The sequence below is a fragment of the Fusarium mangiferae genome (assembly GCF_900044065.1).
Source record: "Fusarium mangiferae strain MRC7560 genome assembly, contig: FMAN_scaffold013, whole genome shotgun sequence".
NCBI lineage: Eukaryota > Fungi > Ascomycota > Sordariomycetes > Hypocreales > Nectriaceae > Fusarium > Fusarium mangiferae.
Window position 1 is genome coordinate 999,499 of NW_024573933.1, and position 17,371 is coordinate 1,016,869.

A 17,371-nucleotide genomic window follows, 5' to 3' on the forward strand; every position below is an offset into this window, starting at 1 on the left:
TGGAGAAGAGGGTTACATTTCTCGAGTCAGTCAACGACCGTTACAACGTGTAAGTAACTGTTATGTAGCCATACAGAGGTTAAACGCGTTCTCAACGGCCGGTCTTGTCTCCTCTGTCAGCCCAACTAGTTAGACTGGCACGCATCATTATCGACCCATCAACAAAAGCTTTCTTGTGCCAGACACTGACTTATACGTACCCTGCCACGTTGCCCCTACACCACTACAGTAACCTTATAGGCATCCTCCGTGAATCTCATGTACATCCATTCTATAGTGATATCCACTCATCTGGCAGCGGATCCGAAGTTCTGCTTCTTAGACCACCAACACGAACCCAACTCTAAGATGCACGGAGGTAGTACCAGTCCGGGGCCCCGGTGATCTCTGATACGTATCCATAATATACACATTTGTTGGTAATTTTGATCCTTTCCCCAGACTGCAGTTTTGTAAGTGATCTGTTCTCGCTGTTGTGCTGTTCTCCTATATCTTGTCCAAGTCACCGTGTCTTCCCCTCACAGCAACTCGGCTGGCCGGGGAATAACTCAAAGTCAATCTTGCCTCTCGATCTAGACTATCCTCAACTAGCAATTGATACGCGTAGAACATTTACTCTCCCCCAAAAAGAATCCCCCCCGCACAAAAATGCATCAACGGTGAGGCTGCTTCCCTGCCTAGTCCCTGTCTCCCTCAGCCGGGCGAAGGGATCGTGTGGAGATGGTGGCATCTGGGGTTAGTAGAGAACTTGAACTCCAACTCAAGGTCTTAGCGCTGCCAATCTAAATTCCTCCCCCGCAACGCAAACGCGCAACGCCAAGCTGGGGTAGGATGCTACACTCTTTAGGCTGCGAGAGGTTAGACTGAGACAGAACTCGTCGAATCGGAGAGTTAGGCCTCCTTCTCCAATCCTGCTGTGGCTTTGATGAATCGAAGACATGCCTTGACTCGGATGACACGGCGCCAATGCCAACCAGGCCCAGGACTTGTGCTTCTAGACGGACGGACAGGCGGGCTGATCTTCTTGACGCCCAGATGCCGTTGTTGTTCCTCTTCTCCTAGTGGTGGAGATCTGCGACTGGATGGACAGTCCATACAGGACCTGGGGAAACAAAAGCAAAAGCAACATGAACCAAAGATGTAACATGGGGCCGGATCAAAGGGTGGCGCCCCTGTTCCGTGCCAATCTGGGGGACCAGGCTTGGCTTTTGAGCTTATGTCCCCGTGTTAGCTTGCAATTTATATATATTAGGGGAGCTATGGCCTGATATAAGTCCGTCCCTGTCCCTGCATCTGCGTTGACTTGTTGTCTCTCTTCTTCACTACCCCATAATCTGATTTCGATTCTATATAACACTGCGACTCTTCTCCTTTTCACTAAGAAAGATCAGTCTCTTCCCAACAATCTCCCATCCTGGACGAAATCACCATCATGGCCGCTACCACCGAGCACAGCGAGCAATTCAACGAGAAGCACGATGGTCTCAATGGCTTCGACCCTGAGGCTCAGCGCCTGGAGAGCCTGAAAAGGTTGCGAACTGCTCAGAGTGTTCAGATGAGCCCTGAGTTGTTTGAGAAGCTTTACCTTTCGCCTATGAACCAGGTCAAGGGAGATCTTCGACAGACATTTGGAAACCCTACACCTATGTACGCTCCATTCACTTCTCCCCATGCCGAAGTCTATTACTAACAACAATTGCAGTGCTCTTGTTGGCTTCCTCCTCGCTTTCACACCCCTGACCTGCGATCTCATGGGCTGGCGAGGCGCTGGTGGCAGTGGTGCTGCTTCAAAGTACGTCTTCATCCCCTAACACCCCCTATAAACGCGTCTAACAATAGTATCAGTGCCGTCTACGTCTTCATGGGCGGTCTTCTCATGATCATCGGTGGTATTCTCGAATGGGTCCTCGGCAACAGTTTCCCAGCCTGCGTCTTCTGCTCCTTCGGTGGTTTCTGGTTCTCTTACGGTGGCACTCTCATCCCTGCTTTTGCTGCCTACGCCTCTTATGCTCCCGCCGATGCCACATCTTCTGCTGAGGGTCTTGCTACCCAAGGTTTCAATGCCAGTCTTGGTGAGTCTATATTGCTGTACTAGCCGATGATCCTTTGCTAACGATAAATAGCTTTTTGGTTGCTCTTCATGGGTGTCTTGTCCTTCATCTTCCTCATCTGCGCTTTCCGAACCAACGTCGTCTTCGTCATGATCTTCTTCAGCTTGACTTTCTGCTTCTTGATGATCACTGCTGCTTTCTGGGCTCTGGCAGATGACTTTACTGGAAATGCAAAGCTCGCACAAAAGCTCCTCGTGGTATGTCTTCCCTTACACTACACATCTGACCTCTTACTGACCTGTCGCAGGCTGGTGGTGCCTTTGGATTCGTAACATGCATGTCTGGCTGGTACATCCTCATTGCTGTCCTCTTCGCCATCGTCGACTTCCCTATTCAAATCCCCGTTGGCGACTTGTCCACTGTCATCAAGGGACACAGCGAGAAGGCTCGTCGTGCTTAAGCTGGATATGATGGGATTAATATGGAAAAGGGGTTGTGAGGATGATACGCACATTGGGGCATCTCCTTACTGGCGTTGGTGATGGCGTTGAATCATCCAACAATTGGAAATGGGTGGCTTCTTGTCCGACGTTCGGACCTTGAGATTCGAACTTGATTTAGTTATTGGTTATAACCAAAGGATCTAGTTACTTTATTAGCGGAAAAGACAGTGAATACCAGGGACGTTTCCCGTTATGCTCTGTACCACTTTAATTATTCGTTTTATGAAGCAACTCTGGTTACTAGTTCTGGGGGGGATCCACACAAACTTGTGTGTGAAAGTGAGTGTCTTTTCGTTGAGTTTATTACGCAGTAGATCTCCTTCGTCTTCCACCCAAAGTCGGCGTGTGCTTACAACGACAATTAGAAGCGATACGAGGAGGAGTCTTACCATAGTGCCATACATAATTCTCTCATAGACAGTGAGCTTTAGAAACGACGTTAAGATAGTGTTGCCGTGTCATATGTCATCTTTTTGACTGGTCGCCTTCGACGCTATGAATACCCGACAATGCTGTTTTTGGGCTACAGATAATAACGTGGCTGGATGCCGGATTGAGGTTAACCAGTAAATGGCGACGAATAGTAATATAATTTAAAGATCATGATATATTGAGAATCAATTTAACTCCTAGACATCCACATTCGTAATCTATCTTGGGAGACTGCTTCTTGACTCCAGCACTTCCAATACAGGTCCAAGCCCTCTTTAAGCGATGCCTTTCTTTCTAAGAAGCACCTTGACATCGTCTCCGTATCTCTCAAATCCAACATTGAAACCTCCGCGCAGAGTTGGCACTCTAAACTCCTCACCAGGAGCAGCTTCAATCTCAAATGTTCGAAGCATAGTAGCAACAACAGAAAAGACGATATCAGTACCGAACACGCGACCTGGACACATATTACCTGCAACCCCAAAAGCTCTGACCTTGCGAACGGCACTTCCAGAGACTTCGCCCGCTTTGTTGATGAAGCGAGAAGCTTTGAAGGTCGCGGCATCAGGACCCCAATTGTCGACGTCCAAGTTGGATGCACACATTGGGAGCATGAAGATTTCTCCTTGAGGAACCGCAATAGGATCCGAGTCAGGAAGGTTCAGCATGAAATCGTGGCGAGCGATGCGAGCGACTCCTGTCATGTGAAGACGGAGAGTCTCGTACCAAGATGCCATCAACCACGGGCATTCAGTACGAACATTGGCAAAATCCAGACGCGGCTTGTCTTCTCCTTCAACGTGTTTGAGCTGTTGCACCTCGTTGAGAATAACCTTCATCAGCTCTAGGTCCGTCAGCAAGTGGCGCGTAAGCCAGACTGCAAGAGTGCTAGTGGTTGCGAGGAGGCCTAGAGCTGAGACCATCTCGATATGGTAATAGTCTGGGTTGTTCTCCCAGTTGGGATCACTGTGAGCCACGACGTTGATGCTGTGAACGGTAGTTTTAACACGAGCTTCGCGGTGCTCGAGATGGAATTCGCGAAGTCTGGTAAGGAGATACTTGCGAGAGTTCCAGGCTGAGTTTGCTGTAAGCCAAGCGAAGGGCCGTCCAAGAGTATCAAACGTCTCGCTGAGTTTCCTAAAGTCTTTTTAGTAGTTGACGTCGAATACATTCGGGTAGAACTTACATGAACTCATTGGAAAAGTCTTGATCCATACTCCAGGGGTTGGCAACTCCCCAGACTGCACTCGCCGTCGCAGAGACAGCCAACTCAAACACCCAACGTCCAACCAGAACTTCATTAGTCTCGGGCATGTTCATCACACGCTCCCTAATGTTGTTGCTTGAGCGCTGATTGAGGGACACAATGTTCTCGGCGTGTCCAAACTTTTGCTTGTGCAGAGGTTGAGGGTTGTAGCCGAAGACAGCCTTGATGGTATCCTCCTTGAGACCAAAGAGACGAGGACCAACATAGACAAGAACTTGAGCAAGACCAGTGTCATTGACGTGACGAGAGAGAACTCGATCCATGCTGGGATGACAGACAGTGATTCGTGCAAATGGGATGTTGATGGTGAAGATTGGTGCAGTGGTGGACTTGATCAGACGGTTGATGTAGCGAGTGCTGTCGATGGTCAGGCCAAAGAGATGACCCAGCCAGGGAACAACACCGGACAGGCGGGGGAGATCGGAGATGGAAGGGGAGTCATTGATGGAAGACTGCTCCTTGAAGGAGCTTGGAGAAGAAAGAAATTGCAGAAGACGGCGAGTCAGTGCTGGGAGAATGTAGACGGCTACGGAGAAGAGTATGAAGGTGGGAATGAGATTGATGGTGAGGGAGGTGAGGGCCTGAGACTGGAGGATAGAAGACATGTTGAGTTGTCAACACTAAGCAATGATATAAGAAGAGAATTAGAGAGATAATTGTGTAAGAAATGATGTGATAGTTGCTCTGATGAACCTCTCCTTTCGTCTGGCCATCACTCCCACTTATACAACTTCAAGATAGAGCTCTTCCTCAACTCCAAACACCTTCATCATGATCGACTTCAGGTCTCGACAAGTCTCTCCACCTCCGACCTCCCTCAACTGTGAATAAGCCCAAAGGTCTGGACTAGCAAACTCGCCATATCACATTCCCAGCTGCATCACTTATCACATGAATAATGCCTCCAAGACCATGATCTAGCGAATTTTCGAGCCACACGTATCCATAAAAGAGTCGAATACCCAATGAAGTCGAAGAATCGTCATGTTTGTCGTTACACAGGATTTTAGATAGAGTTCGATATTGTTGGAAAGACATATATGCAGTTGGTTCCTCTTTCTAAAGGAGTGGGTGTACACGGCGATGCCCTCACTTGTGAACAACCCAACAGACATTCTAGATCCGGCGATACCTTGGAGGTTGTCAATAGTTCATCAGAAACGCCTAGGCTTGTACAGCCTTCTCTGACGCCCTTTTCTTACGTCGTTATGTCTCGCATATTATAGGAGGCAAAGGGGTTGGTGGCGTACGCATTTGGGGTTGGACCAACTTATGATGCTAACATGGCAATACGGCGAGAAACGTTCGTCTGTGCGATCCTAATAACCGTTACGCTTTTATTTGACTTTACAACGTCTAAGCTAAGTATATAGTTCTTCAGGAGACGGCAAGTCTAAAGTGTGTAGCTTTGTTAATAGACTTCTGTACCTGAGGCCAAAGACGCAAGCTGAAGTATATCACGCTCCAGACTACGAACCAACAGACTGGTTTCTGGAATCTCCGAATGACCCCGTTTGTGTGTAGCCATTCTGCTTTTAGACACCCTGGTTCAGGTTTCCCAGTTCCAAGTCTTTGGGTCATACGCTAATTGCACAACACCCTCTTTGTTCCCTCAACCCATGCAGACATATCGCCATCAAAAGTCTAGATCTACAACAAACAAATCGCTTTTTCGGATCGGTGCGAATCCGGCCGAGTGTGACTCCAGCCAGGTCTTCGGACGCCGAGGAGAACGCCAAGTATAGTCGGTGTGAGTGTTGGACGCCATGATTTGACCAGATGGGGGGATATTGTTCTACACTCCGGATATTGGATCTTGAGTCGATTAGTTAGGTGACGCTTGTATGACCAAACTCATCGGGATCGTCGACGGAGGATTTATCACAGGCGTTGGTAGGGCTGCGACCAACGGTGGCGTGAATCTTTACTCCTCCAGCGGTGCACGATCCAGGGATCTACGCTCACATGAAAGAGGTCTTGTATATGGCTGTACAGCGGTTCTTTACTTGATTGGATGTAGTGATAAGCTCGTATAACGGGCGTTAATTATAGGATATGGACTGGAATGCCGTTGGACATTGGCGTCGGGTTTGGCTGGCCGGTGCAACTGGGACACTGCTAAAGAATCAACTGAGTGGAGTGGCTCTTACATCGTTTCCTCTCTAATACGACCTGTATTTGGTGAATAGATGATCCGGTGTATTGTTTGCGAGCTGAAGGATTCTATGCAGTTGGATGTTCATGTTTCATCCGTTGGAATGTTAAGATCGGAGTCGCCTCAAGACAAAACACGACTATTGACAAACTGCATATGTCTGAGACATGTTTCTCAATTCCTTACTTGGGGAAAGATTGGAGTACTTTGTTGATAGTGTCAAGACTCCAGAGATGACATGGCGTGTCTATTGCTCGTCTCAACCTATTGCCTGGAATTTACACAAACCGCTTGCTCAAGATACACATTTCACAGGTGATATTGTTATCAGGGCACCATTTATTAGTAATAACTTCTCACAAAATGGGCTTTCATATCCATAAAGTTTCAGCGCGAAGAGGTCGCAAGCGATTTGAAGACGTGGTTAATTTGATGGGTGATACACTTTTACCAGTGACGCAAACTAGCCTCAGCTATAGGAGACTATCTAGACATCGTGCGTTGGCCACAAGACTCACCAGGTCATAAACGGTGACTGGTCTGCAGAGTTTCACCTAAAGTGTAAATGCACATACATCTCGCTGATACAGGTGAGTATATGATAACTCAGGTTAGAGAGCATTGGTCTCTGAATAGCAAGATGATACGACAAGGGCGCGCCTTGAAGGGTTTCTCAATATAAAATTATCGCACATTAACAAGGATTAAATATGATTCCATTATTTGAGTCAAAACGTCTCCATATTGGGTCCTTTTTTGGCAGGGAAGTGACTCGAATAAAGTTTTTAGTGTCAAAATCGAACTGCGATAGCGGAGGCGATTGATAAGATAAGAATCACAAATATTCTCTCTCTTTCCCCTCCAAACGCAATTATACTCACTAAACCTCGCATTTCCTCTCTTTTCCGTATCCTCTTCTTACTTAATAATACATAATCGCAATGGCTCTGCGACTCCCCCTCCGAGCTCGATTGGCGTCCTGCGCTGCCGTCGCCCGTCCTCGGATCGTCCGCCGAGGTTTCGCTTCGCTACCAAATGCCGACGTCGCGTCCGATTCCAAGAGCGCTGCCATTGTGAACGAGCATGCGCCTTATATGGTCGCCACATATGCCCGCCCTCCGCCAGTGTTTGTCAAGGGAAAGGGTTCGTGGTTGTGGGATGCTGAGGATCGAAAGTTCTTGGACTTTACAGCCGGTATCGCTGTCAATGGCCTCGGTCATTGCGATCCCGAGTTTACTCGAATCTTGAACGAGCAGGTAAGAATAATATAGTTTAGATGGTGGAACTGCGTTGCTAACGGTCAATTCAAGGCCCAAACTCTCGTCCACGCCTCCAACCTCTACTACAACCCATGGACGGGCGCCCTCTCCAAACTCCTCGTCGAAAAAACCCTCGAGTCAGGTGCCATGCACAATGCCGCCTCAGTCTTCGTCTGCAACTCCGGCTCCGAAGCCAACGAGGCCGCTATCAAGTTCGCCCGCAAAGCCGGAAAGGTAGTCGATCCCTCGGGCGAGAAAGTCGAGATCGTCTCGTTCAACAATGGTTTCCACGGCCGAACTATGGGCAGCTTGTCCGCGACACCGAACCCCAAGTACCAGAAGCCCTTTTCGCCCATGGTTCCTGGCTTCAAGACGGGAAATTACAACGATATTGCTGGAATCAATGATTTGGTCACTGAGAAGACATGCGGTGTTATTGTTGAGCCTATACAGGGCGAGGGTGGTGTTACTCCTGCGACTGAGGAGTTCCTTGTTGCGCTTGCGAAGCGATGTCGTGAGGTCGGTGCTGTCCTTATCTACGATGAGATTCAGTCTGGTCTCGGTCGAACAGGATCTCTTTGGGCTCACGGTAACTTGCCCAAGGAGGCTCATCCCGATGTCCTCACAACAGCCAAGGCTCTCGGAAATGGTTTCCCCATTGGCGCTGTACTTGTTACACAAGATGTGTCTGATAAGATGAAGGTTGGTGACCACGGTACCACATTTGGCGGAAACCCTCTTGCTTGTCGTCTGGCGCACTACATTGTCGGTCGTCTCTCCGACAAGCAGCTCCAAGCCGACGTTCGGGCCAAGTCCGAGATCTTCAAGAAGCGCTTCGCCAAGCTCCAGAGCCAATATCCCGATCTTGTCACAGAGGTCCGTGGACGAGGTCTGATCCTGGGCCTCCAGTTGTCTGAGGATCCTACAGCCATTATCAAGGCTGCCCGTGAGCGGGGATTGCTCATCATTAGTGCTGGCGTCAACACATTGCGATTTGTGCCGAGCTTGACTGTTACAGATGAGGAGATTAACCAGGGATTGGATATTGTGGAGGCTGCTATTGCTGCTACTCGATAAAGATAGAGTTGGGTGTTTATGATTGCTGGTTAAAAGTGTTTGATGTTAAGACGAGAGCGAGACTAGACAAAAGGCTAGATACCATATACTGATTTACGTTTTGCAATTGCCGTAAATATGAAGATGAGACGAATGTCACTTAAAGATTAAATAGAAGAGTTAAGTTAAGTCACTGGAATTGGCATGAATGCAAAAGGGTTACGATGAAAAATCACAAAGTAATGGGGAATAGCATGTCAGAATGTAGATGCAAATCAATTGATGGCCCGTGTCCGTATATATAAAACGCATATCATGACACGCTCAACGCCAAACATCCCCGATATCCTATACCCTATATCCGTCTATGTAAATCTAGCAAATAGCATGTGTCTTGCCAGTCTTGCCCTGGAGAGAATGCGACTCGCCCTGGGATATGTTAGCTGATGAACAACTGTCAAAGAACATAGATTACTTACCTTGTAAACAGGGTGGGCATGCTTTCCACGACCCATGGCAGAAATGTGATTCCTGATGTACTCCTCACGCTTCTTGATAGACTCCTGGTCTGTCTCCTTGAGAAGACCGTGGCACAGCTTGACATCGCAGATGAGCTGGTCACATCGGCTCTTTGTAAAGTCCTCTCGGACAACAACACGCAACATCTTGACACCAGAGTTGGGAGCCATGGTGTAAGCAGGGACGACCCAACCTCGGGAGCGGAGGTGGTGAGCGAGAGCAAACTCATCGTAGTAGCGATCAGGATCACCGCCCTCTTCAACAGTCTTGAAGCGGAAGGCAACGAGGGGGAGACCAGCTCCAGATCGTTCTGACATGATGACGAAACCCAAGTTCTCAAGGGTTTCTGTGAGGTAGTCGGCAGTGCGGGTGAGGTTGCTCATGATAGCACGGTAGCCATGCTTTCCGAGACGGATGAGCTGGTAGTACTGACCAATGACCTGCGATGCACCCTTGGAGAAGTTGAGGGTGAAAGAGGATTGGTCGGCTCCGAGGTAGTTGATGTTGAAGACGAGCTCTTGGGGAAGATACTCGGGGGATCGCCAGATAACCCAACCAACACCAGGATACACAAGACCGTACTTGTGGCCTGAGACGTTGATGGAGACGACCTTTTCACATCGGAAATCCCATTCTAGGTCAGGAACCACGAAAGGTGCGACAAAACCGCCGCTGGCAGCATCGACGTGAATAGGAACGTCGAGATTTCGCTCAACGAGGAGATCGTTAATGGCCTTGATATCCTCGTACTCGCCAGTGTAAGTAGTTCCGAGAATAGCACACATGCCGATGGTATTCTCGTCACACAGATCAACAGCCTCATCAGGATCCATGACGAATCGATCAGGAGTGCAGTAGACGAGCTTCTCGTCAATCTCGAAATATCGAGTGGCCTTTTCCCAACAGACCTGCACGGCAGATGACATGACAATGTTGGGGTGCTCAGTGCTCTTCCCCTCAGCTTGTCTGCGGTTCTTCCAGCGCTTCTTCATGGCCAGGACAGCAAGCATGATGGCTTCTGATGAACCAACGGTAGATGTACCGACTGATTCGCCAGGAGGCGCGTGGAAGAGATCACCGATCATGTTGACACAGCGGTTCTGAATGTCGGCGGATTGAGGGTACTCCTCGTAATCGATGAAGTTTTTGGAGAAGGACTCGGCCATGAGCTTTTCGGCCTCATCTTCCTGTTGTGGGTGTTAGTGAAGCTATTCAGAGATATGGTGGCGGGGTAATTTAGTGCTCGCGCTGGTGTTGCACAGAGCGAGCTGTCATCCCCAGAGCCAAGAAATAGTTCGTCTCCGCTGTGGGCGGGCTTGGCAAACGACGGATATGGATTGATTACGTACCATGTAAGTAGTGACAAAGGACGCCAAGCTAGTAAAATAGCTGTTAGCAGCTGGTTTCGGCTCTTGGGGGTGGATATGAAAACTTACTTGAGCATGGGGTTGTTGTCGAGACTCAGATCATCCTTGATCATGCGATAGGCAATGTCGCGGGGCATCTCATTCTCGGGCATATGATGCCTGGGGAGGTCCATGCCCGCAAAGCGAGAGCCGTAGACGCTGGTGGTGAACTCATCCTGGTAGCTCGCAAGCTGCATCTGAGGCTTTCTCGAGGTGCGAGAGCTCGTGGAGCGGATGGACGCAGCGTCAGAGTCGTCTCTCCCACGGACAACAGAGAGATGAGACATGTTGTCGATGAACGAAGGAGTAACAGTTCCGTTGGCAGAAGAAGGGAGATGTTGGCCGTTGGAGGGGAAGTAACCGTTTGTACTTGACTTTACGGGTCTTCCTTGGTCGTCTGTCTCGATGATGGGAACAGGTGAGGCAGCCTCACTTGATGAATGTTGTACGAGACTCATGATGCAAGAGTTGGGGGAAGAGGGGTAGCTCTTGATATAGGCAGTAGATATCACACACAAAGTCTAATGTAATGGGCCGAAAAGGGAAAAACGGGAGCTGCCGGTTTTTCCTTGCTTGCTTTCGTATAGTGTAGTGAGTGTTTGGTATGCGTGGCGCGTCTCTGGACGTGGCCGTTTTAGTTGGTTAGAGCTACAGTGACGATGACGGCAAGCCGCAGCCGTGAAGGTTCAGTGGAGGGGTAGAACGGGAAGCTCGGCAATAATCTTTGGTGTTTGAGAGCTGAAGCTGTTCCTTAGCGTGAAGGGGAAAGGACGTGTAATACAAGAGGAGCTGTTATGACGGGGATGGCAGATGAATACCCAGAGAATGGATGGATATAAGAGATGGATGGTTATGTATGAGTGATGCAATAGAAGGGATACGAGTGGAATCAAGAGAAAACAAAAGAACTCCCAGCGAGGCAGAGCCACCGACTTTTTAAACAATTCTCATGAGGACGTGAATAAAATAAATGCCTCCAAATTTACAAGCATGGAAATCCGGCACCTCAAACGGGAGCCCGCGCATACCTTAGTCCATAGGTAGCTATCCGTAAATCAAGGTCAAAGGCCCAACGTGGTTCTGGTACCTGAGGCTTCTGTAACTTTACAAGCACTGCCCTGTTGATGATCCCGATCCCAGCATCGTATTATCCTCTGTACCAGCGCAGTCAGAAACACGCCAGAAAAATACCTGACAACTACATCATCAACGACCCCGTTTTCATCCGCTTTTCTCCTATTATTGGGACTTTTTGTCCGGGCATGATGATGACGATTCCTCGCTCGCTCGCTCGCTCGCTCACCTTTGCGCTATCCCCCCCTGCTTCTTTTTTCGGTGATACTGGGGAGTCTCGTTTCTTTGACTTACACCGACACCTACCGTTCTGGCCTCTAGCATTGGCTGTATATATCCCTCATAGACTTTATTAAAATTACCGGTTTATTCAGGTCAAGTTCTTTTGTTTGCGGGCGGCCTCACGTAGACCGAAATAAGTAACCCAGCGATGGATTTTTTCTGTCTCAGGCGTAACGCAAACAAGTCAAGGTCAGCTCACCTTGCAGCAGCAGCCCCTGTTACCACATTGGGTAACTCGGTCAGTGTCGATTCGGTGACGTGAAGCCGAGAGAAATAACACGCGGTTTTCGGGTTCTGGTCTCCGGGCCAGGGTTGAAGCATCTGATGATGTTCCCTTTTTTGCAAAACACAGACGGTCAGTCTCCGTGGGAAAGGGGTTGCGGTGTTTTTTCCTCTGTAGCAGATCGGACGGACAGATATCCTAGTTCTTTGGGGTGCAGGTTCTGGGAAGGGACTTGATCCTATTTGCTGGGCCTTTTCTGGAACGATGTATGTAGGTGAGTTGACGTAGCATGGTATTTCCCCAGGTAAAGTCGGTGTGCCCTGTTTTACGATGGGCTCTAACTATTGCTGTTCTCATCTCGATATGGATGTTGGATAGTATTGCGGGCGTTGAACCCCCAAACTCACTCCATCGTCTCTTGATCTCGATTATGGGCACACATATCTTGCGCCTCATGTTGTTTGCCCCCCATATTTTGGCCACAAGAATTCGATTCCAGTCATTCAGTGAAGATTATCGAAATTCCTAGAGGACAAGGCTCGAGAATGACTTGCAGCAGTACCATGTAAGCCCCCTGCTCGGGCATCAATATTGTTCTCAGCGATAGAAAGGCACAATTTTACCGGGTAAATTCGAGAACTTGTGTTATTAGCAATATCCTTTCTATCCTTCTACCTTCCCCTTTCCATCATCGCCGTGACCCTTATGGCCAAAGCCTCTCTGTTTACTATTTCCTTGATATTTACAGGGCTGAATAGAATGGGAAATGTCGCGACGGCAGCCCGGCCAACAAGCGCGGTCCAATCACGGAGGTTACCGGCCGGTGAGACGGGCCTCCAGACCCACATCCACGGCCGAGTTCCGTAAGAAATGCTTCACTCTCTGTTCCCAGAGGCTGAGACTTGAGGTTGAAACGGGCACTCATAGGTACTTGATTAGCGAGTACTCTAGGCAATTATGCCGAGAGATCAGCCAAGGAGGCTGGACTCGCTCACCTCTGCTCACCATGTCCAGTCTTCGTTACAGCATTATCCACTATGTATCGTTTCATATGAGGCCATCTAGACCCGTAGAAAACTACACGTCTACTGGTGAGCATTACGAGTTCTAAACGATCGACAAAACTCTCCTCAAAACACACGTATCATTTATGCCTCTCTATCCGTGAAGAATAATCCCCCAAAAAGGGGTCCCTGTACGGTTTCTCCGTGAGCTGCTTTCTCACCCCAAGTAACCTGACCTCTGTCGTCCAAGTGGCGTGTTCTTTCTTATTCCTCACAGCCCAACGTCCCCGGATTGAAAGCTGAATCCTTGCTCATAATCCAATCGGCCCAACTCCCGCCCAATTTCGTGGGGTCTATCATATGTTGCGTGTTGTGCTCACCGAGACTAAGAGCTCTGACGCAGACACGGTCCGTCCGCCCCCTTTTGAGCCCTGTTTCTTCTAGACGCAGGCAATGCTTCGAATGGCTTCACTTTTATCGGTGGGCATCGCAGGCTGAGGCGTTAACGCTGTGTCGTTCTGAAATCATTTTTGAAGGCATTTCAGGCTGTATTAGCCACTTTGTCAGCGATTAGAGCACCTTTGCGCAGTTTAGCAGTAGTGAATAAGCAATGACACTGCATACTCTTCATTATTAACATCAACCAACATCTTCAGGGCAATACTTCCAGCCACAGCGCCTCAGGAGTAACTTGCGTTAACCAGGCCCACAGCGCGACGGTCCGCCGGGATTCAATATCCGCGATCCAGGCTTGACCGATCCGTTCTGTCCCGTCTTACTATTTCGAGACGATGGTCAGTGACTTTGGGCAGTCTTCTAGAAATTCGATGCATTGCAGCTTGGTTGACCAGGCAGTCATAGTCTTGGTGATCCTCATGACACCTCACTCCAGGCCGCAAGTTGTACAAAACATTCTAATAAGGGTGTCCTATGTGTATCTACAAACAGTCATACCTTCGTAAGAATCAACTACAGAAAACATATGTGCCCTCATTGTGTACTCCAAGTTACAAACCAACGCAAAATGCAACCTCGCGATGCAACTCATCTCGCTTTATGCGACAAAACCCACATCATCATGCAGTATCCATCTCAATGCAAGATCCCGTCCTTTCCGAGCTGTATGTATGTACATACTCTAGTCGTCATCGCCCATCCCCGTCAACCCGCTCGCAAGTCCCTGCATACGTCTCCCCAGCAGATCATCAGAACTCTTGAGCTTGACAAGGCTCTTGTTTCTATTCTTGCTCTTGCTCAGACCCGCACTCTTGCGTCTCTTGGCGTTCTTATCGCCGTTTGATAAAGGCGTTCCGTTGGTGTGCGCTCGTGGCGTTGTGTCGCCGCTTTCGCTGCCGCCGTTGAGGTCGGGGCTCTGCTGGGGTGTTGTCTGGTTGGAGCTGCGTCGCTGATTCATCTTTGTCATGCTGATCTCGAGGGGTCGGTCTTCTTCGCTGGATTCAGTGCGCATGTGGTGACGACCGTCGCCGTTGATTCCGAAGCCGTTGGTCTGGGACCTGGCGGCTCGGGCTTGTCTGTCTTTGCGAACGCGCATGACTTCTGCGTGGTCGAAGAGTTGGTCGAACCAATCGATGCATCTCTCAAAGTGTCGCCAGGCAGGAGGATACACAGTTGGGAACTGCATGAAGCCATGAGATGTTCCAGGAATCAACATCACCTCGGCTGCGTCTCTGTCATTGAACTCGGCATTCTGGTGTCTTTCCGTCTGTTCCTGAACAAATGCAGCCTCTTTGGCACGGCGAAGTCGTCCTGCAAAGATGACCGTATCATCGACCAGAGGATCTCGCTCTCCAGTCATAAAGTATGTCTTGGGAAAGTCGACGAGCAGTGCTTCTGGAGCCAGCACGGGACTAAGAAGATAGTCCTGGCTGAAATCAGGTCGGTTATGAGCGCCGATGTACAAGATAATCATGGCTCTCATCATTTCAGGGGTGAGGACTCGGTCGTTGAAGTAAGAGATCATCGACGAAGTAGCCAGTCGCGTCTTCATCGGTTCAGGATGATGAGATGACTTTTTTTCGTCGGTCTCAGAGACATCTTTCGGGAAGCTCAATGATCGAGGACCAACATGAGAGAACTCAGGGTGTGGACTTCTAGGTCCTTGAGATGCCGCAATCAAAGCCTCCTTCGTCGTCAAAGCGCTCAACTTGGTATGCGGTGGCGGTGATCCATCTTCTTCATCGTCAGAGTGATGGGGAGTTCCCACGAGCTCGTTATACTGCATGCTCTTGCGTCGCATAATTCTTCTATTCGTTTTCCTCGCCTTTCGGTCTTTGATCAATGACATCTGCTCATCTGTCATCCAGTTGCCGATGTTCATGTCCAAAGCTGGATAGAAGCACACAAGTCCATCAGGAGCTGGCAGTTCTGTTTGGCCTGGTCTGCGGAACGCGGAATGTCTTGTCTCCATGATCATCAATGTTGAAGCAACCGCCAGGTTTCCTCCAGCACTATCACCAGTGACGATGATTCGAGGGACTTCGGTGCCTGGCAGACCTATGCATCGACCTTTGGTGTTTACAATAGTTCTGTAAACATCGAAGCATTCATTCAGTGCATATGGATACGGGAACTCTGGTGCCTTCTTATAGTCGAGACTCAGAATTGGCAACGCTGACTTGGCAGCCCATGAGAACAGCTTGTCATCGTTACAGCGAGGATCCATGGCAACGAAGCCACCACCCGGGATATCGAGAATCAGTCTATCGTGACGGTGAAGATCTGACAAAGGGCCATCGTAGTACAGCCACGCAAGTACAGGCTCTTTGTAGTCGCTATCGGCGGGCCGTGGAATTCGGATCTGCCTTGGAGGCCAACGCATGAAACGAGGTCGCATGAGTCCTTGAAAGAAACTCAAATACGGTGAGGTGCCCTTATTCCAGGACACTCGCAGATGTTCAACGGTAATCATACCCCGGACCTTTCGGACTTTTTCGTCTGCCTTTTCAGCAGCCACGAGGTAGAAGAGTGAGAAGACGATGCTCGCCATATCGCGCAACCATTTCGTCTTGATCTTCATGGCCGTCCAGAAGCCAGCGTCCAGCGCAGTCAGGACCCATGTAGCTCGGTAGTATGTTGCGTCGTACATATTGGCCAAGGGCTCTGGGCTCGCGAGTCCGACTAGGGTGCTGAAGTTTCGGGCGGCGTATAAGTAGATCATCGTTATCACGACGGTTTGCCATGCTGTCAGGCGCTTGGAGAAGAGCCTCGAGAGCAACTGAGCGCCGGGAGGGCCATGTTTGTGGCCTCTGCAAGTGTGTTAGTGCTCCGGACGCATATTCGGAGGTGGGATGTTTACTTTACTAAATAGGCAGACCAAAAAGTCAAGACTGCGAGGACCTGGAGTCGTCGAGACTTGACTGAAGGCCGTCCTAAGACGTGGTCTATCATGATGAGTAGACCAAGTCTGGGTATGTGTTTTATTTGGTAATGCCGACGAAGTATGAAAGATCAGCAAGGAAACAAAGTAAATCAATTAGAGCGCAGACACATGGTGTCGTGTCGTGTCGTAGGGTCTCTCGGATAAATTGATGGTCGTTCACATGAAAGAAAAAAAGGCCCTGTAACACACACGACTCGATATCCTCGGTGGTGGGACTAGGACAGGACAGGGTTACGAGAGCCTTATCGTGAGTTGGCCGTTATAAGTCGATAAGTGCAACGGTCTGTAGTATGATACCGAGTGTTTGGAGTGTTTCACGTCCACAAGAATATCCTCAATGAGAAGAGGAAAAGAGGAAAAGAGAGAGCAAAAGTCAAAAGCCATTGGATAGATACAAAAACAACAGAGGCCAAGGCCAATTCTCGAGCAAACAATGGATCATTCCAAGCTCAATTCGGTCCAAAGGCCGAAGTGAGATGACGACTCGTGACTCGTGACATATTTTGGTAGCGTAGTACTCACTCGCTGCCTTTGTATTTTATTAACATGTGAAAGTGTCATCTCCAAACTCCGGGGATAAACGCGGGGGACATTTCAGTCCATGGTTCTTCTGTGGGGGCCGCATTGAATATGACGTCGCTGATATGGGGAATATTACAACATGACATTCGAGAAATCGATACAAAATCTACAACTTACGTATTATGAGACACAAGAAACTATCATAACAATGCCACGTC

The 17,371-nt window shown here is 49.1% G+C and overlaps 5 protein-coding genes across 5 annotated transcripts; 2 read left to right on the top strand and 3 right to left on the bottom strand.

Moving 5' to 3' along the window:
- Positions 1 to 1,432: 1,432 nt before the first annotated feature.
- FMAN_00326 (uncharacterized protein) lies at positions 1,433 to 2,511 on the top strand (the record flags this gene model as incomplete). The annotated part of the gene is made up of 5 exons (XM_041822164.1): positions 1,433 to 1,647; positions 1,703 to 1,792; positions 1,846 to 2,072; positions 2,124 to 2,308; positions 2,359 to 2,511. The coding sequence occupies 5 exons, from the start codon at positions 1,433 to 1,435 to the stop codon at positions 2,509 to 2,511; spliced, it is 870 nt and encodes a 289-aa protein (XP_041687871.1).
- A 750-nt stretch (positions 2,512 to 3,261) lies between these two features.
- On the bottom strand, positions 3,262 to 4,858 carry FMAN_00327 (uncharacterized protein; the record flags this gene model as incomplete). Its single annotated transcript, XM_041822165.1, has 2 exons — positions 3,262 to 4,123; positions 4,173 to 4,858. 2 exons carry the CDS (start codon positions 4,856 to 4,858, stop codon positions 3,262 to 3,264), a joined length of 1,548 nt encoding a protein of 515 aa, XP_041687872.1.
- Positions 4,859 to 7,349: 2,491 nt separating this feature from the next.
- Positions 7,350 to 8,744, top strand: FMAN_00328 (putative acetylornithine aminotransferase precursor; the record flags this gene model as incomplete). The annotated part of the gene is made up of 2 exons (XM_041822166.1): positions 7,350 to 7,664; positions 7,719 to 8,744. The coding sequence occupies 2 exons, from the start codon at positions 7,350 to 7,352 to the stop codon at positions 8,742 to 8,744; spliced, it is 1,341 nt and encodes a 446-aa protein (XP_041687873.1).
- A 354-nt stretch (positions 8,745 to 9,098) lies between these two features.
- On the bottom strand, positions 9,099 to 10,935 carry FMAN_00329 (putative glutamate decarboxylase; the record flags this gene model as incomplete). The annotated part of the gene is made up of 4 exons (XM_041822167.1): positions 9,099 to 9,152; positions 9,203 to 10,429; positions 10,592 to 10,619; positions 10,679 to 10,935. 4 exons carry the CDS (start codon positions 10,933 to 10,935, stop codon positions 9,099 to 9,101), a joined length of 1,566 nt encoding a protein of 521 aa, XP_041687874.1.
- A 3,434-nt stretch (positions 10,936 to 14,369) lies between these two features.
- FMAN_00330 (uncharacterized protein) lies at positions 14,370 to 16,639 on the bottom strand (the record flags this gene model as incomplete). Its single annotated transcript, XM_041822169.1, has 2 exons — positions 14,370 to 16,497; positions 16,548 to 16,639. The coding sequence occupies 2 exons, from the start codon at positions 16,637 to 16,639 to the stop codon at positions 14,370 to 14,372; spliced, it is 2,220 nt and encodes a 739-aa protein (XP_041687875.1).
- Between the last annotated feature and the right edge of the window lie 732 nt (positions 16,640 to 17,371).